This window comes from Salmo trutta, chromosome 3, assembly GCF_901001165.1.
Source record: "Salmo trutta chromosome 3, fSalTru1.1, whole genome shotgun sequence".
Taxonomy (NCBI): Eukaryota; Metazoa; Chordata; class Actinopteri; order Salmoniformes; family Salmonidae; genus Salmo; species Salmo trutta.
The window spans coordinates 62,741,935-62,762,243 of record NC_042959.1 but is presented as its reverse complement, the minus strand read 5'-3'; the positions used below and the strand labels follow the sequence as shown (position 1 = coordinate 62,762,243).

The window sequence follows — 20,309 nt, the reverse complement described above, 5'->3', positions numbered from 1 at the left end:
GCTACCTCTGGCGAGCACATGGAGGGCTGTGCGGCACCCCAAAGAAATGCCACCCCACACCATGACTGACCCACCGCCAAACCGGTCATGCTGGAGGATGTTGCAGGCAGCAGAACGTTCTCCACGGCGTCTCCAGACTCTGTCACGTCTGTCACGTGCTCAGTGTGAACCTGCTTTCATCTGTGAAGAGCACAGGGCGCCAGTGGCGAATTTGCCAATCTTGGTGTTCTCTGGCAAATGCCAAACGTCCTGCACGGTGTTGGGCTGTAAGCACAACCCCCACCTGTGGACGTCGGGCCCTCATACCACCCTCATGGAGTCTGTTTCTGACTGTTTGAGCAGACACATGCACATTTGTGGCCTGCTGGAGGTCATTTTGTAGGGCTCTGGCAGTGCTTCTCCTGCTCCTCCTTGCACAAAGGCGGAGGTAGCGGTCCTGCTGCTGGGTTGTTGCCCTCCTACGGCCTCCTCCACATCTCCTGATGTACTGGCCTGTCTCCTGGTAGCGCCTCCATGCTCTGGACACTACGCTGACAGACACAGCAAACCTTCTTGCCACAGCTCGCATTGATGTGCCATCCTGGATGAGCTGCACTACCTGAGCCACTTGTGTGGGTTGTAGACTCCGTCTCATGCTACCACTAGAGTGAAAGCACCGCCAGCATTCAAAAGTGACCAAAACATCAGCCAGGAAGCATAGGAACTGAGAAGTGGTCTGTGGTCCCCACCTGCAGAACCACTCCTTTATTGGGGGTGTCTTGCTAATTGCCTATAATTTCCACCTGTTGTCTATTCCATTTGCACAACAGCATGTGAAACTTATTGTCAATCAGTGTTGCTTCCTAAGTGGACAGTTTGATTTCACAGAAGTGTGATTGACTTGGAGTTACATTGTGTTGTTTAAGTGTTCCCTTTATTTTTTTGAGCAGTGTATATATTTATTTTTATTTATTTAACCTTTATTTAACCGTGTGTGTCTTGTAGGGGTGTTGGGCAGGCACGAGCTGCCAGAACAGGTTTAATACACCTTGGCATAGATTCTAAAGGTTGACCTATTTTTATTTATGTCACCTTTATTTGAACCAGATAGGCTAGTTGAGAACAAGTTCTCATTTACAACTGCAACCTGGCCAAGATAAAGCGCAGCAGTTCGACACATACAACAACACAGAGTTACACATGGAATAAACAAAACATACAGTCAATAATACAGTAGAAGAAGAAATAAAAAGTCTATATACACTGAGTGCAAATGAGGTAAGATAAGGGAGGTAAGGCAATAAATAAGCCACGGTGGCAAAGTAATTACAATATAGCAATTAAACACTGGAATGGTAGGATGTGCAGAAGATAAATGTGCAAATAGAGATACTGGGGTGCACAGGAGCAAGATAAATAAATAAATACAGTATGTGGATGAGGTAGTTGGATGGGCTGTTTACAGATGGGCTATGTACAGGTGCAGTGATCTGTGAGCTGCTCTGACAGCTGGTGCTTAAAGCTAGTGAGGGAGATAGGAGTCTCCAGCTTCAGTGATTTTTGCAGTTCATTCCAGTCATTGGCAGCAGAGAACTGGAAGGAAAGGCGGCCAAAGGCGGAATTGGCTTTGGGGGTGACCAGAGAGATAAACCTGCTGGAGCGCGTGCTACGAGTGGGTGCTACTATGGTGACCAGTGAGCTGAGATAAGGCGGGGCTTTACCTAGCAGAGACTTGTAGATGACCTGGAGCCAGTGGGTTTGGCAACGATTATGAAGCGAGGGCCAGCCAAAGAGAGCGTACAGGTTGCAGTGGTGCCAGGAAAATGCACCCCACACCATAACATATACTTTGTATCCCTCATTTACTCAAGTGTTTGGCAGTTACAGGTATGCCTACAGTCAGGAAGGCTCCAGTTTGGGCAGTATGCATGTCAAATATACAGTTTATTGCGTGGCCATAGACATATAATCCACAGAAGGATATTGTAACCTCTTACCCTGGCAATTTGACTATTAAACTCATGGATACACTAGCAATGGATACCAGTCCTGACTTGAATGGGAACTGCCATCTATGGATTATATTTCTATGGTTGGTTGCAGCTGTTGGTTTGCGTTTTGCAGAATTCAAAGTACAATTGCGGGAAAAATGTACTGTTTGTAAAGCAAATGGCTACTGCTGAAAAAAGAAGACTAGTCTGTCTGTAGAACCAATAGAAACAGTTTTCCCAACAACTCCCAATTAGATTTCTTAATCCGGCTCTGAAAGTATAACAGGAGCTGCAAGTTTTTCACAAACGATCTTCCCCTGACTAATTAGTCTTTGGCTGTAGTTTCAGACAGTAACCAGTAATCATCTCACTCCAGACATCTCTCCATTGAACAAGTTGAAGGACAGACTGATTAGTCTTGGGCTGTAGTTTCAGACAGTAACCTGTAATCATCTCACTCCAGACATCTCTCCATTGAACAAGTTGAAGGAAAGACTGATTAGTCTTGGGCTGTAGTTTCAGGCAGTAACCTGTAATCATCTCACTCCAGACATCTCTCCATTGAACAAGTTGAAGGACAGACTGAGGACTTGCTGCTCTTCTGTTGTCAGCATGCAGCTTACTGCTCCACATGTTCCCCACCTCCTCAACCTCGCACACTCACAAACCAGGGTGTGTGTAAAGTGGTGTCGGGGTGTGGGTAGTGGTGCTGGGATGTGTGTATAGCGGTGCCAGGGAGTGTGTGCTGTGTCTTCTTAGTGATGGTTTGGCAGGTGGCTGTGTTTGAGGTGTATGAAACAGAGATAAAACGGTGTGTTTGTGTGTGTGTCAGGGTTGTGTGAGTGTGTCAGGGTTGTGTCTGACGGAGACAGGAGCAGGGCCCTGTGGCCTCACACATGGAGGTTGGAGACCCTCCCAAACAACTGAAAACAAACAGGCACTTCCAGGGACCAGACACTGCCTTGATCTGGAGGAGATCTATCGCTGTCTGCTTTCCTCTCCCCATCTCTTTCACCCCCCCCTCTCTCTCTCCCCTCTCTCTCTTCTGCTTCTCAATGTTAACATTTCTCTCTCCTCCTCTTTCTCAACCTCTCTCTCTCTCATTCCTCATCTCCCCCCGCTCTCTCTCTACCTCTCTATCCCCTTCCCTCCCCCTCTCCCCACCTCCCTGAATCAAATGGGGTGACTTTTCAGGCAGCATTTGGCCTCAAAGTGCAGGCTGTGAAGACAGCTTTTCTCTCCTCCTCTCTCTCATCCGTTATCGTTCCATCTCTCTCTGTCTCCTTTACTTTATACCGCACCCTTACTCCTCCTCCTTGGCAGCCTTGAACGTTGAAATGGAAAGGGAAATTTCCATCGTCTACGCATCTCATTTCATCTGCACCTCTGTATCTATCTCCCTGTGGCTATCTATCTCTCTTCTCTGCCTTTCTCTCAATCTATATGTCTAATTATGCTGTCTCACTTATGTAATTAGAGCAAAAACAAATGGCTAACCCCCCCCAGCAGAGCCCTGAGAAAACAAATGATGGAGAACAATCCAAGATGGCGTAGCAGTCAGACGTCTTTGTCTTTGTCCTGTCGTGTCCCTTGTATATTTTTACATCTTTTTCTTTGCATATCTTTTAAAAATATTTTCCTAAACCTCAACTTCTAAATACTCTCCTGCAACCCGCCTCACCCAATGTGGCGTGGATCTGTTTTTTTCTAAAGTATTTTTTATTTACTTCGGATCTGGAATCCCTCAACTGAAGCTAGCCAGCTAACTACCTACCAGCTATCAGTCAGCAAACCATTGCTAGCGGTCATCAGCTAACCTTTAACTCGGAAAGCCTTCGCCAGTTCGAACAACGTGACTCAAACCAGAGCATAATGGACCTATTATTATTTTTAATTTTTTTCCCCCATATCCCCCGATTCCTACCGCAAACTCTGAACATTTTCATCTGGATCTTCGCAACTAGGTAACCGCAATCCTGGGTGACTACTCCTGGCTAGTGTTTCCATCCCAGAGCAAGCACCAATTAGCCTGAAGCTAGCCCGGCCAGGGCTCCTGTGCTACCACCGAAGCCCACTCCTGGGCTACAATATCCGGACCCCTTCTATTGCCGGTACAGGGCACGGAACCCTGCCGATCCTCTACGACTGGAATACCGACATAATCTGCCCGAGGATTCCAACAGGCCCCTCAGGAGCGACGTCCACTGAAGGCCCATTCTGCTAACCGCGGCCTACTAGCTACCTAGAGCTACTTGGAACCCTACTAATTCCACGACTGGTCAATCGACGTCACTGCACGAAGAGGCAAAAACAGACTTACCCTCATCGCGACGTCCCCCAAAGTCTAACTTGCTAGCCCCAGTCTGTTAACTGCTTGCTTGCTTACCCGGTCTGCTAACTGCTAGCTTGCCAGCCCCGGTCTGCTAACTGCTAGCTTGTTTAGCCCCGGCCTACTAACTGTTAGCTTGTTAGCATCGGCCTGCTAACTGTCTGAATCGCCGTGTCCCCAGCCAGCCCAACCACTCACTGGACCCATATGTTCACTTGGCTATGCATGCCTCTCTCTAATATCAATATGCCTCATCCATTACTGTCCTGGTTAGTGATTACTGTCTGATTTCACTGTAGAACCTCTAGCCCAGCTCAATATGCCTTAACCAATCATGTTGTTCCACCTCCTACATATGCGATGACATCACCTGGTTTAATAAACGTCTCTAGAGACTATATCTCTCTCATCATTACTCAATGCCTAGGTTTACCTCCAATGTACTCACATCCTACCTTAGCTTTGTCTGTACACTATGCCTTGAATCTATGCTATCGTGCCCAGAAACCTGCTCCTTTCACTCTCTGTTCCGAACGTGCTAGACGGCCAGTTCGTATAGCCTTTAGCCGTACCCTTATCCTACTTCTCCTCTGTTCCTCTGGTGATGTTGAGGTTTATCCAGGTCCTGCAGTGCCTAGCTACACTCCCACTCCCCAGGTGCTCTCATTTGTTGACTTCTGTAACTGTAAAAGCCTTGGTTTCATGCATGTTAACATTAGAAGCCTACTCCCTAAGTTTGTTTTACTCACTGATTTAGCACACTCTGCCAACCCAGATGTCTTAGCCGTGTCTGAATCCTGGCTTAGGAAAACCACCAAAAACGCTGAAAACTCCATCGCTAACTATAATATTTTCCACCAAGATAGAACTGCCAAAGGGGGCGGTGTTGCAATCTACTGCAAAAATAGCCTGCAGAGTTCTGTATTACTATCCAAGTCTGTACCCAAACAATTCGAGCTTTTACTTCTAAAAATGTACCTTTCCAGAAACAAATCTCTCACTGTTGCCGCTTGCTATAGACCTCCCTCTGCCCGGAGCTGTTCCCTCTATACCATATGTGAATTGATTGCCCCCCATCTATCTTCTGAGCTCGTGCTACTAGGTGACCTAAACTGGGACATGCACCCCAGCCATCCTACAATCTAAGCTTGATGCCCTCAATCTCACACAAAATATCAATGAACCTACCAGGTACAACCCCAAATCCATAAACACGGGCACCCTCATAGATGTCATCCTAACTAACTCGCCCTCCAAATACACCTCTGCTGTTTTCAATCAAGATCTCAGCGATCGCTGCCTCGTTGCCTGCATCCGTAATGGGTCTGCGACCAAACGACCACCCCTCATCACTGTCAAACGCTCCCTAAAACACTTCTGCGAGCAGGCCTTTCTAATCGACCTGGCCAGGGTATCCTGGAATGACATTGACCTCATCCCGTCAGTAGATGATGCCTGGCTATTCTTTAAAAGTGCCTTCCTCACCATCTTAAATAAGCACGCCCCACTCAAAAAATGTAGAACTAGGAATAGATATAGTCCTTGGTTCACTCCAGACCTGTCTGCCCTTGACCAGCACAAAAACATCCTCTGGCGTTCTGCATTAGCATCAAATAGCCCCCGTGATATGCAACTTTTCAGGGATGTTAGGAACAAATATACACAGGCAGTTTGAAAAAGCTAGCCTTAGCTTTTCTAACAGAAATTTGCATCCTGTGTACTAACTCAAAAAAGTTCTGGGACACTGTAAAGTCCATGGAGAATAAGAGCACCTCCTCCCAGCTGCCCACTGCTCTGAGGCAAGGAAACACTGTTACCACCGATAAATCCACTATAATTGAGAATTTCAATAAGCATTTCTCTACGGCTGGCCATGCTTTCCACCTGGCTACCCCTACCCCGGTCAACAGCCCGGCACCCTCCACAGCAACCCGCCAATGCCCCCACCGTTTGTCCTTCACCCAAATCCAGATAGATGATGTTCTGAAAGAGCTGCAAAATCTGGACCCATACAAATCAGCCGGGCTAGACAATCTGGACCGTCTCTTTCTAAAATGATCTGCCGAAATTGTTGCAACCCCTATTACTAGCCTGTTCAACCTCTCTTTCATATTGTCTGAGATTCCCAAAGATTAGAAAGCTGCCGCGGTTATCCCTCTCTTCAAAGGGGGTGACACTCTAAACCCAAAATGCTACAGACCTATATCTATCCTACCCTGTCTTTCTAAGGTCTTCGAAAGCAAAGTTAACAAACAGATTACCGATCATTTCGAATCCCACCGTACCTTCTCCGCTATGCAGTCTTGTTTCAGAGCTGGTCATGGGTGCACCTCAGCCACGCTCAAGGTCCTAAACGACATCATAACCGCCATTGATAAGAGACATTACTGTGCAGCCGTATTCATCGACCTGGCCAAGGCTTTCGACTCTGTCAATCACCACATTCTTATTGGCAGACTCGACAGCCTTGGTTTCTCAAATGATTGCCTCGCCTGGTTTACCAACTACTTCTCTGATAGAGTTCAGTGTGTTAAATCGGAGGGCCTGTTGTCCGGACCTCTGGCAGTCTCTATGGGTGTGCCACAGGGTTCAATTCTCGGGCCGACTCTCTTCTCTGTATACATCAATGATGTTGCTCTTGCTACTGGTGATTCTCTGATCAACCTCTACGCAGACGACACCATTCTGTATACTACTGGCCCCTCTTTGGACCTTGTGTTAACTAACCTCCAGACGAGCTTCAATGCCATACAACTCTCCTTCCGTGGCCTCCAACTGCTCTTAAACGCAAGTAAAACTAAATGCATGCTATTCAATCGATCACTGCCCGCACCTGCTCGCCCGTCCAGCATCACTACTCTGGACGGCTCTGACTTAGAATACGTGGACAACTACAAATACCTGGGTGTCTGGTTAGACTGTAAACTCTCCTTCCAGACTCACATTAAGCATCTCCAATCCAAATTTAAATCTAGAATCGGCTTCCTATATCGCAACAAAGCATCCTTCACTCATGCTGCCAAACATACCCTCGTAAAACTGACCATCCTACCGATCCTTGACTTCGGTGATGTCATCTATAAAATGTCCTCCAACACTCTACTCAACAAACTGGATGCAGTCTATCACAGTGCCATCCGTTTTGTCACCAAAGCCCCACACACTACCCACCATTGCGACCTGTACGCTCTCGTTGGTTGGCCCTCGCTTCATACTCGTCGCCAAACCCACTGGCTACAGGTCATCTACAAGTCTCTGCTAGGTAAAGCCCCGCCTTATCTCAGCTCACTGGTCACCATAGCAGCACCCACTCGTAGCACACGCTCCAGCAGGTATATCGTACTGGTCACCCCCAAAGCCAATTCCTCCTTTGGTCGTCTTTCCTTCCAGTTCTCTGCTGCCAATGACTGGAACGAACTGCAAAAATCTCTGAAGCTGGAGACTCATATCTCCCTCACTAGCTTTAAGCACCAGCTGTCAGAGCAGCTCACAGATCACTGCACCTGTACATAGCCCATCTGTAAACAGCCCATCTATCTACCTCATCCACATACTGTATTTATTTATTTATCTTGCTCCTGTGCACCCCAGTATCTCTATTTGCACATTTATCTTCTGCACATCCTACCATTCCAGTGTTTAATTGCTATATTGTAATTACTTCGCCAACAATGGCCTATTTATTGCCTTAACTTACCTCATTTGCACTCACTGTATATCGACTTTTTGTTTTCTTTTGTTCTACTGTATTATTGACTGTATGTTTTGTTTATTCCATGTGTAACTCTGTGTTGTTGTATGTGTCGAATTGCTATGCTTTATCTTGGCCAGGTCGCAGTTGCAAATGAGAACTTGTTCTCAACTAGCCTACCTGGTTAAATAAAGGTGAAATAATGGGTAGAAATGGCTCCTGCACCAAACCACATGATGGATGCAGCCTGGAACTCTGCGTCTCATCCCCCTCTCCCTCCCTCCATCCACTCCTCTCTCCTCCAATATTATCTCCTGCTCTATCTGTCTCTGTTTGGAAACTCCCTGAAAACCTGCAGTATCTATACTCTCTCCTTCCCTCCCTCCAGCCCAACTATCCTATCAATAGCAGGCTATATCATATGTCATAGACTGACACTGGATTCACACTCACATCATCCTAGACAATGTCATCCCTATTGTGTATGAGTCTGTAACACTCTCCCTCTCTCTCCCTTTCTCTCTTTCCTCCCTTTCTATCTCTGCTTCTCCCTTCCCTCTATCCCTGCTGTTGCTTCTCCCTTACCTCTACCCCCCCCCCCCCCCCCCCCCCCCCCCCCCCGATCCCCCCTATCCTCCAGAGCGTTCCATTCCATGGCTGGGACTTTCAAAAGCAAACAGACATCATCTTGTAGCAGAAGGGCGTAGAAGCCCAATCTGTGGAGGGAACAATCAGTTCAATCTGATGAGTGCTGGGATGCCTACATCGGACAGGTAAAATGTGCTGGAACAACGGATGGACTAGGGTTGCTTTCAGTAAATTCCCTGGTTTTCCCAAAATCAGAAGGGAATAAGCAGAAAATCCGTAATCCTTTTGGGAAAACCAGGGTATTTATTGAAAATGTATTGAAAGTTCCCGGAATGGTGCAACCCTAGGAGGGACTGCTGCTGACTCCTGGCGGGGGTGCAGGGGTGTAGAGGGTTATAGGGTTCACCCCTGTCAGCTTGGGAAGCACTTAGCTTTCCAGACCCTAACCCCGCTGGAATTCTACTGGAATGTTGTCAGGATCAGGAAAGGCCACGGCCCATTGATTATTTAGCACTACATCATAAACTGAGATAGTTTTGGAAGGGGGATCAGATTCACTTCTCCAACACCTCACCCGCCCTTACCACACACACACACACACACACACACACACACACACACACACACAGACAGACACACAACAAAACCTCTTCAGAAACCATTCTGTGTCTTAAGTCCATCTACCTGGCAAAGGGATACATCAGGTTGTAATGTTTCGCCCTGAGGCGTTGAAACAACCCCTTTCAATTCTCACTTCAGTTACATCTTTGTTATTCTTTCAGCTACCTTGTGCTGGGAGAAAAAACACAGGTTCGCTTTACACCAACACAAGCATATCCATTACCTTTAATGCTATGCTGCTGGCAGTAAATTTTATTTATTTTTTATTTCACCTTTATTTAACCAGGTAGGCAAGTTGAGAACAAGTTCTCATTTACAATTGCGAGCTGGCCAAGATAAAGCAAAGCAGTTCGACAACATACAAAAACACAGAGTTACACATGGAGTAAAACAACATACAATCAATGATGCAGTAGAAAAAAATAAGACTATATACAATGTGAGCAAATGATGTGAGATAAGGGAGGTAAAGGCAAAAAAATGCCATGGTGGCAAAGTAAATAAAGTATGGCAAGAAAAACACTGGAATGGTAGATTTGTAGTTTGAAGAAAGTTAAAAGTTAAAATATAAATAATATGGTGCAAAGGAGCAAAATAAATAAAATAAATAAATACAGTAGGGGAAGAGGTAGTAGTTTGGGCTAAATTAAAGATGGGCTATGTACAGGTGCAGAGATCTGTGAGCTGCTCTGACAGCTGGTGCTTAAAGCTAGTGAGGGAGATAAGTGTTTCCAGTTTTAGAGATTTTTGTAGTTCGTTCCAGTCATTGGCAGCTGAGAACTGGAAGGAGAGACGACCAAAGGAGGAGTTGGCTTTAGGGGTGACCAGAGAGATATACCTGCTGGAGCGCGTGCTACAGGTGGGTGCTGCTATGGTGACCAGTGAGCGGAGATAAGGGGGGACTTTACCTAGCAGGGTCTTGTAGATGACCTGGAGCCAATGTGTTTGGCGACGATTATGAAGTGAAGGCCAGCCAACGAGAGCATACAGGTCGCAGTGGTGGGTTGTATATGGGGCTTTGGTGACAAAACGGATGGCACTGTGATAGACTGCATCCAGCTTGTTGAGTAGGGTATTGGAGGCTATTTTGTAAATGACATCGCCGAAGTCGAGGATTGGTAGGATGGTCAGTTTTACGAGGGTATGTTTGGCAGCATGAGTGAAGGATGCTTTGTTGCGAAATAGGAAGCCAATTCTAGATTTCACTTTGGATTGGAGATGATTGATGTGAGTCTGGAAGGAGAGTTTACAGTCTAACCAGACACCTAGGTATTTGTAGTTGTCCACAAATTCTAAGTTAGAACCGTCCAGAGAAGTTATGCTGGATGGGCGGGCAGGTGCAGGCAGCGATCGGTTGAAGAGCATGCATTTAGTTTTACTTGTGTTTAGGAGCAGTTGGAGACCACGGAAGGAGAGTTGAATGGCATTGAAGCTCGTCTGGAGGGTTGTTAACACAGTGTCCAAAGAAGGGCCAGAAGTATACAGAATGGTGTCGTCTGCGTAGAGGTGGATCAGAGATTCACCAGCAGCAAGAGCGACATCATTTATGTATACAGAGAAAAGAGTTGGCCCAAGAATTGAACCCTGTGGTACCCCCATAGAGACTGCCAGAGGTCCAATCCTTCTGACCCCCTCTCTCTTTCTCTCTCTCCCTCTCTGTGTGTCTCTCTCTCCCCTCCCTCCTTCCCCGGCTGAGGCACAGCTCTCTCTCTTTCTCTGTCTCTCTGCTCAGACCAACATCTCCTCCCAACCCCCTGTCCAAAGGATCTCCAATGCCTCTCTCTGTGTGAAGCTCCTGCTTTTCATCACCACAGAAGTTGGAGACCCACCTTACCCACCTACTGACTCTCACCCCTATCCCCCAAACCCTCCACCGCCCCCGGCTGTCGCCCCACCCCTCACTGCGCCTTTCATCTCCAACACGGCTCGATAAAATTACCATGTTTGGACATTGAGGGAGCCGCAGTTAAAAGCCTGATCGATGAGCTTTGACTGACACCCCTCAGTTGATAGCAAATTGGCCGGCTTTCCTAGCGGCCTCCCACGGAGAGTTTCAAAGCCTTGCTCTAAATTCCCAGCTGGAGGAGAAGGGAGAGAAGAAAAAAAGTTGCTTTCCGCCAACCCTTCACCCAGCTGTCTGCCACTCAAAACAACACAGAGAGGCAGAGAGACCTACCTTTCTCACTGAGAGAAGGAGGAGAAAGAGAGTTTAAGAAGCGACTTCCTTTCCTGACCGCCGAGCCCAGTATTTTGTTAACGTTTGAGTCACTATCACAATATTTGCCCTCAGATTCCTGTCAGCTTAAACTGGCAGGAAGCAGGAAGATGGAGCTCTTTGTTTGAGGAGGAGAAAGAAAGCCAGAGAAAGGAATAAAGAAAGAAGGAGACAGAGAGAGGGGAAGGAGGGGACCTGAAGCCCAGGGGAGCATGAGAGTTCTCCCTCCCTGCACGCACTCAACCCTCTGGTCTCTGTAATGTCCGCCCAGCCCAGCCCAGCCAGGCCATCGCTTGTTTCCTTGAGTGCATTCCTTTCCCCCTGGTTGAGTTGAGTTGAGTGGAGACATGACATCCTGAGAGATAGAGAGTCATTAATTAGACAGTTGGGCTTTGACTAACCGCTCCATAAAGGGCACATAGCCCCAAAGATGGGAAACACTCATCTCAGCTCATCATCCTCTGCCCCAATGCATGCCCTTGACCCCCTGTCTTAGTGTGTGTGTGTTTGTAGGTGTGTGTGTGTGTGCACTATGAGCAACACATAGTTTAGGGCGTTGCTTTGATAAGCTCCTCATGAGTCACTTATGGATGTGCACACACAACAACCCACCAAAATAACACACAATGGCCACATGATATTAACGTCCCTCTGCTCAAGAGGAGCCACTGAAAATCGGACCGCATCTCAAGAACGGACTGAGTGGGGAATAAAAATAGATAAATAAGTAGAAAATATATAGATAGACAAATAAATAGCTTCTCACGGGATTCATAACTGAATGGGTTTTTCCCCTTCAGCCCCTTCCCAGCTGCCAGAATCACCCCCCAACAGGGCAATCTTTAAAAGAAGGTTGAGGAACACGGCTAGTGAAGATAACATAGGCCCAGATATTGCTGCAACACGGGAGATACATTTCAATTTGCTGTTGGTTTCTGTGTCTCGGCAGGAGATAGGAAATTCTTGTCTTTGAGGGCAGAAATTGATTGGAAAATAAAAACGAAAGTTTGGTCTAGTATGTTGGAACTCTCTCTATGCTCTCTCGGTTTCTTGGGTTGGAGGTCTTGCCAAATTGTGATACATCTCTCTAGAAAGATGTGACACTTGTATCCCCCCCAAAAAACGATAATAAAAATACAATTTGTTTCCCTAAAATAGCTAGCTGGCTTGCTACTGTTTGAACACAGAGGCTGTGCTACTGCTCTACTCTCTCACTCTGAGCTCTGTTTTAATGATTTGTAAAGAATTAACCCAGGGTTCCCTCTCGCTGTACCACTGTTTGGTGCAGGAGAATGCAGAGAGTAAACAGCCTCTGCTCTCTCCCTACTGTATTCTAATCAGTGGGTGATAATAGAGCCCAGTAATCTGCTGGCAGTGGATGGAAGTGGGGCTGTTGTAGGACTGGTAGGGGCCCTGGGCTGAGAGGCTGAAGGGCCGGGCGGCATGTGTGTGGACCAGTTATTTGGAAGAGGAAGCTGACACAGCCCCTCCATTGTCCCTGTCTTTATGTGTCACATCCTGCAAGGATCTTCCTCTGCCCCGGAGGGAAACAGAGGTGAGGACGTGCAAAGACAGAGACAAGGAGAGAAGGAAGGGAGGAAGAGAGCAGTGAGAGTTAGAGAGTTAGAGTGAGAAAGCAGAGAGAGAGAGAGAGAGAGAGAGAGGATGAAAAGAGGGGGAGAAAATAGAGTGAAGAGAGAGGAATTGAGAAAGAGACAAAGACAGGGATAGAAGTGGCCAAGTGCCCCAGCTGGTAGTACAGCTCCAGCATATCTTGCCTGGCTGCCCACACAACACAAGGCCTTCCCTGTTGTGTTGAGCCGTGCCATCAACCACATCCAGTGAAGTAGCTAACAGCTGATAACAAGGCCCCTGGACACAATGCCAAGTTCTTTATCTCTGTTTCCCCGCATGGCAAAGCTGATTAGCAAGACAGAGCTTGTTTTATGAAGCCCCATTGTTTATTTTCTCCCTCCAATTTCTGCCTCTGTACACAGCAAAGTTGTTGAGGGGATGGGGGTTGGGGGGATTGGGGGCCAAAGATGAGTGAGGAAGACCCCAGGGGTCATTGTGTTGTTAGTCAAGGAGACGAGGTCCGAGGAAGAAGACAATGCCAGTGTGCGTGAACATGTCTTATGACTGGAAGACACAGTAACCCATTGTTATAGCTTCTCCCCTCTGCACCCCTGTCTGTCTGTCTGTCTGTCTGTCTGTCTGTCTGTCTGCCTGCCTGCCTGCCTGCCTGCCTGCCTGCCTGCCTGCCTGCCTGCCTGCCTGCCTGCCTGCCTGCCTGCCTGCCTGTCTGTCTGTCTGTCTGTGTATGGATGGCTGTCTGTCTGTCTGTCTGTGTATGGATGGCTGTCTGTCTGTGTATGGATGGCTGTCTGTCTGTCTGTCTGTGTATGGATGTCTGTCTGTCTGTCTGTGTATGGATGACTGTCTGTCTGTCTGTCTGTGTATGGATGGCTGTCTGTCTGTCTGTGTATGGATGTCTGTCTGTCTGTCTGTCTGTCTGTGTATGGATGTCTGTCTGTCTGTCTGTGTATGGATGGCTGTCTGTCTGTCTGTCTGTGTATGGATGTCTGTCTGTCTGTCTGTGTATGGATGGCTGTCTGTCTGTCTGTGTATGGATGTCTGTCTGTCTGTCTGTCTGTCTGTGTATGGATGTCTGTCTGTCTGTCTGTCTGTGTATGGATGTCTGTCTGTCTGTCTGTCTGTGTATGGATGTCTGTCTGTCTGTCTGTGTATGGATGGCTGTCTGTCTGTCTGTGTATGGATGTCTGTCTGTCTGTCTGTCTGTGTATGGATGGCTGTCTGTCTGTCTGTGTATGGATGTCTGTCTGTCTGTCTGTCTGTCTGTGTATGGATGGCTGTCTGTATGTCTGTTGGTTTGTCTGTTAGTACCTTCGGATGAGTCAGTTCTGAGTTACTGGAGGGAAAGTGAAAGTGCAGGGAAAGGAGGGCTCTCTACAAAAGGTTAAGATCTGGTTGGGAATGGATACGAATGGTTGGTTTTCTGAGTGTACTGGTCTGGGGGGAATAACTCTTGCAGAGTGACTCATGAGTAAGTATCTACAATTTCACTCAAAACAAAACAAATCTTAAGAGCTCTCATGCCATAAACAAAAATGACCTTTAAAGTTTGATTGGTGCCCCCTCCCCTGAATCCTATTCCTTTCCATAGTCTATGAGGTCTGTCTGGAAATCAAATCTACACCAGTTTGAGCCATGGGTCCATTGCAGAGAGCACTCCTAGTGTGGGAATCAAAGTAGGCCAAACTCATCCATATCTTTGCCATGGGTGCGTCTCCTAAATAATGCAACAGACTTCTACACCAGACGGATTCTGCTGCGTCAGCGCTATTGTGACCGTGCACCCCTGGTCTGACACTCATCCTCAATTTGGCTTCTCTTCTCCCTCTCTGCCTTCCAACTTATTCTCTCTCATTTTACTTTCTCCTCAATCCCTTTCCCCCCTCAGCAACAGATAGAAAATGAGGGAGAGAGATAAGCGGGAAAGGAGAGAAAAGATGGAGAGAAGTTAATGATGCTCCATGGTATTCCCTAACGTTTTCCCTCCGCACGTCAACTTGATCATCACACTGGTAGTTACACTTCTGAGTCCTGTCTCTCTCCTCCTCCTCCTCCTCCCTCTCCCTACAACCCCTTACACCCCCACTCCTCTGTCCCCCGCTCACTCCGCCCAAGCCTGACTCCTCCACAAGAATTCAAAGCAGCGGAGGTTCATGAAATATGCACGGTCCCCCTAAAACAAACGTCCCTAGCCACGCTGCCACCGAATCGCCCAGAAATATTTCTGCCACACAGCTCAGATCCAGGACAAATCTCTGCTAATGGGGAAGGGGGAGGAGGTGTGTGTGTGTGTGTGTGTGTGTGTGTGGGGGGGGGGGGGTCAAGGCAAAGCTATATGTTCCTCTGATGGCGCCTGTCTAGGCCTCACTGTGTATTTACAGTATATCCATGGTGGAAGGCTGTGTTTGTTTGTGTGTAGATGAGTTCTACTAGACTTACTAATGCCCCACAACACATTCCCCTCACTGGGCAAGTTCAGAGGAGGATGGTGATGGTAATGCATTTTCAGGGTGCTTCACTGGGTTTAGACACGAGTGGCGACAGCCAGGACTTGAGGAAAAAGCAGCGAGGGAAACGTGTGATCTCAGCTCCCAGCCCTTGAACTTACCCTATGAGACTCAGCAAACCAAAGCTAAAGGTTCCAAAAAAGAGCTTATTGAAGATTACTTGGAATACTGATGCAGGGTGGAATCCAATTCCAGTGGGAAGCCAGGGGACATTCTGAGAAAGCAAATGATGGATAGATGCTGCCATTGCTCCTGCTGCAGAGGAGGGCCACAGAGAGGACATACATATGGATGGGTGAACAAGCATTGAACAACCAAGTTTTCTGGGACTGTGTGTGTGTGCGTGTGCGTGTGTGTGTGTTTGTGTTGCAGCCTGTGAACCATGCTGGCTGCTGCCCCTCCCCATCCAGCTACTGTCTGTCTGTCAAGGAATTGTTCTGCTGCTTCTCCCCCCCCCCCCCCCCCCCAATGATCTGATGAGAAAAACATGTGTGACAGACACAAGGTACATCTATGACTACTCTACCATGACATTAGAGTTTGTTTGCCATTTGTGGTGTTTGTTTGTCAGGAATGGATCCACTAGGACCCTGGAACTCTGCTGTTGTTTGTTTGTGCTCCTCACAGTCGATAGTTAGGGGAATACTGTATTTCCCGATCCTCGTTGACAATTCTTTAGGAGGGAAAAGTCTGTTTGTGCTTGTGTTCCAGTTCCAGCAGGCGTTCCATCTCCATCTCCTCTCTCTTCTCCTCCCAGAGGAGAGTGGGTGTCAGTGTGACGACGTTGTGTATTCTGATTCAACATTTAAATTTAATTACTGCCTCCCCATGTGTCAGTACTCGGCTCTCGTTCATCAAAGACAGTGGGAAGAAAACACGGCTTAACTGCCAATAAACATTTTGTTTTTAATTCATTTACTGAAGCGTTGACCGAAAGCGCTTTACTTTACTCCTGGATGCTCAATGTTAATTAGAAGAAGTAAGATCCTCTGAATCCCAGGGGTCGGGGGATTTGAAGCCTTTATCTAGAGCCGAATCAAAGCCGGCGTTAATAATACACCAAAACTAAGGAAATGTTTGTTTAAAGGCGTGGAAACTGAAAACAACAACACACATGCATAAAAATAGAGCAATGGGGGGTTGGGTATGAAAATGTACATTTTCTATGACTGTGGTCTCACTCAATCAAAGGGCCCTTAGAACCTCAATAGGGGCCATTGTTGTTAACTTTCCAATACAGAATGATGTATGTTTTGGCTGGTGCAATCAGATTTCTTCTCTGGGGGATTAATAAAGGATTATGTTATTTTACAGAATAATGGAATAGCCTATGGTGCTGTATCTATGGAAAAAGTACCCTAAAGGTTTTATTTGCTCTATATGGGTTTTTACTTCTATTATATTCAGGCATGTTGATATTGCATAACCATTCAAAGGCCACATCAACTGATTTTCTAGCGCATAATAACACACACATGCACACACACACAGCCAAGATTAGTAGCCTATCAAAATAAAGACCCACTGTTTGGAACAGTTGAATGTGAGACCTCCTTTCCTAAGAGGCACACTAATTGGACATTGCAGAGACTTGTAAGTACAGCGACAGTGTATAGTAAACTATCATTGGCATAGGCCACTACACAAATGATTGACACGCTAATGTTGACTCCCATCAGACGATTGCCCCCAGTGGCTGAAGTCCTCACGATAAAATAACACAAACAGCAGTTGCACAGATGAAAGAAAAATCATTTCACCATGCCCGGGGTCTGTTGGCTGCCTTTAATAGACATTTACTTTATTTCTAGATCGTTTCATTATTGACCTTTTCTGTGTAGCCTAGTGGTGGTGCAGCCTTTTCCACCTGGCTGAGTTTGGCTATGAAATTATTAATTGGAGACGTGTGTTTAAAAGCCGTCTCAAATCCAACCCCATGGCTGTTTATGCACTTACAACGAGAAATAGCCTAGATGTCCCCCCTCTTAAACCTATCGAACGCTATTTGGTCTGGACTTTCGGCTGAGTGAGGTCTGTGATTCAACTTTATAGGCTACTAGTTAGGCTACATTGTTACTTCCATATAGAATAATAACACAATAGTGTTGTCTGATACATTACAAATACAGGTTCCACAATAGGCTAGTATATATTTTAATATGAATGACACACAGTGGCATTGGATAAACTTCTGTTAAAGGTCGGCTAAAAAGAGATGGAGAGCTTGTTTCGGCGGTCTTACAACATAACGTGGTTTCCTCACACGCGTCAATCGTCATGTAATTCCACTCTGTTTAAAATATAAAGCCCATTCAAAAATAAATTAAATATGGGTGAGAGAGGGGGTGTATGGGGCGAGAGAGGGAGTGTGTCGAGGTGGAGAGGTCGATTCCTAGCTGGTGCATTTTAAGGTCTGCTTGGCTGCATTAGGGGAGTGTTCCCAGTTTATCTCTACTAGGTTTCAGCAGAAACGAGCACCGTGTTTTCCCCCACATCTCATTAGAAATTATGATCGGTGATACCTGCGGCCAACCTCATAGGCTACTATCATTCGCCTGGTAGACTAGCTCGAATATCTAGAGGCGGATATAAGCACTTTCTCTCCGTCCTTCTCTCCGTTATCTCTCTGCTTTATCTCTTTATTTATCTTTCTCTTGTTATCTGCCTCTTGCTCTCTCTCTCTCTCTTTCACTCACACACACACACAAACCACTTGCTTCAACAGCGACTTTTGATGTCACCGCAGACCTCAGTGGCAACAAGCCCGGATTGCACGAGTTTTGGTCTGTCAGCATCGTTTCTAGCCTTATGTCTGCCTATCAAAAAAACACGTGCACTAACATGATGGACTGTTTCCAAACGATCAGCAAAAAAACACCCCGCATAGCCTACACCAGATAAATAACCGAATGCGTAAAACAACAAAACCGCATCACCTCGCCACTGTGCACTTTGGTAAGGATCGGCGTTAGTGCCATTGAACCGGTACCCCAGGTCAGCTCTTTCAGTAGCGGAACTTTGTCTCAACATCCCTAGAAAACTATAGTCACTTGGAGCAAAAGCAGAGCCGCAATATTATCTCCTCTCTCATCCCCGTCAGCACAGCGCATCGACTAGGATACAGTTTGACGCAGCGCGCCCTGAACGGAACACTGAGCGAGCATCTCATGAGTTTATAGCAATAGGGCAGAAAAACAACCAGCAAAAAAATGTGACAAGAACAGTTTTCTCACCTGTTCCCATAAGGCAAAGGACGAGGTAAAACGGCAACATTTTGTCTTGTCTTCTGTCGCCGGTTTGGCTGTGTTTTCCCCGAAAGTGTAGGACGGGAATCTATTGTTCAGTCAATGCGACTGGGGTGAGGGCTGCCGCTTGCTGGTTATTCTCCACCACCGTGCAAAACAATATCACTGCTTGGGTAAATCAAACGTACCGGCGATGTCCCTGTCTCTGAAATCGTACGCTTCTCAAAGCACTGGTATTGTCCGAACACTTTGCTTACAGTCATTTAGGAATTATTTTCCATAGTTAGGAACTTTTTCAGTATGACAGCGTATATGTATCCTCTGTCCGGTTGATGTATTCCTCTTCCCTCTCAAGTTGTTGCAACTCACTGCTTTTGAATGAAGTACATCTCACCGTCTGCTTGTCCACAGTAGTGTCCTGAAGGCTATTCTCTCTTTTTCCGGTCGGTACTGATGCTGAGCTGCGCTCCGTCCTGCTTCTCGCGCAGTTCTGCCTAAACTCAATGAAGTTGCTACTCTCTCACTCCTCCACTCGAGTTTCACTCTCTCGCTCTTGCTCCGCTCTCTCTCTCTCTCTGTATCTTCAGCAGCGCATACATTCTCTCTCTCTCTCTCTCTCTCTCTCTCTCTCTCTCTCTCTCTCTCTCTCTCTCTCTCTCTCTCTCTCTCTCTCTCTCTCTCTCCTCTATTTCTCGTAGCAGTCTTCTAGTGGAGATAATCCACACTGACAATCATCTGTTTAGGATCCCCTGAATTTAGGCATACTGAAATCTGCGAGGGGGGGGCTGCTGTGAGCTGGAGCTGAGAACTCCCCTTTCCCATTGACAAGAACACAAACGAGTGAAGAGGGGTTCACTGGCCTTCGCTCCCGGGGACCCGCTATTGGTTGACAGGGGACAGAGCATGGGGGGATTAACATCCTTATGCAAAAAGGGGTTGAATCTCCAATATGGAGAAGGAGCTATACAGACGTTTATTTATTTATTTCACCTTTATTTAACCAGGTAGGCTAGTTGAGAACAAGTTCTCATTTGCAGCTGCGACCTGGCCAAGATAAAGCAAAGCAGTTCGACACATACAACAACACAGAGTTACACATGGAATAAACAAACATACAATCAATAATACAGTAGGAAAATCTATATACAGCATGTGCAAATGAGGTTGGATAAGAGAGGTAAGGCAATAAATAGGCCATGGTGGTATGATCTTAATTTGAGGCAGTTTCATACAGCAGGAAAATAATCCTGCAGCAACAGGGAATGTGATTTATTATGTGGATTATAATTAATTTACATTTTTGTAGGGGTTGAAAGGGTAATATTGGGGTAAACACCCATTGTTTTGCATGTCAGCAATCAAGTGTTCGAGATACAGTTGAAGTCGAAAGTTTACATACATTTAGGTTGGAGTCATTAAAAGTCATTTTTCAACCACTCCACAAATTTCCTGTTAACAAACTATAGTTTTGGCAAGTCGGTTAGGACATCTACTTTGTGCATGACACAAGTAATTTTTCCAACAATTGTTCACAGACAAGATTATTTCAC

General features: G+C 46.5%; 1 protein-coding gene across 11 annotated transcripts in view; it reads right to left on the bottom strand.

Annotated features, from left to right (window-relative positions):
* Positions 1-19,335, bottom strand: part of kirrel3l (kirre like nephrin family adhesion molecule 3, like) — a 54,479-nt gene extending 35,144 nt beyond the window's left edge. For 7 of the 11 annotated variants that reach the window (XM_029744323.1, XM_029744349.1, XM_029744370.1 and 4 more), the window contains exon 1: positions 18,748-19,334. In XM_029744323.1, the coding sequence (XP_029600183.1) occupies positions 18,748-18,787 (40 nt within the window). In that variant the 5' untranslated portion in view covers positions 18,788-19,334. Of the gene's footprint in view, positions 1-18,747 lie in introns of all 11 variants that reach the window. The other 4 variants (XM_029744316.1, XM_029744359.1, XM_029744377.1 and 1 more) reach the window with 3 other exon arrangements.
* Between the last annotated feature and the right edge of the window lie 974 nt (positions 19,336-20,309).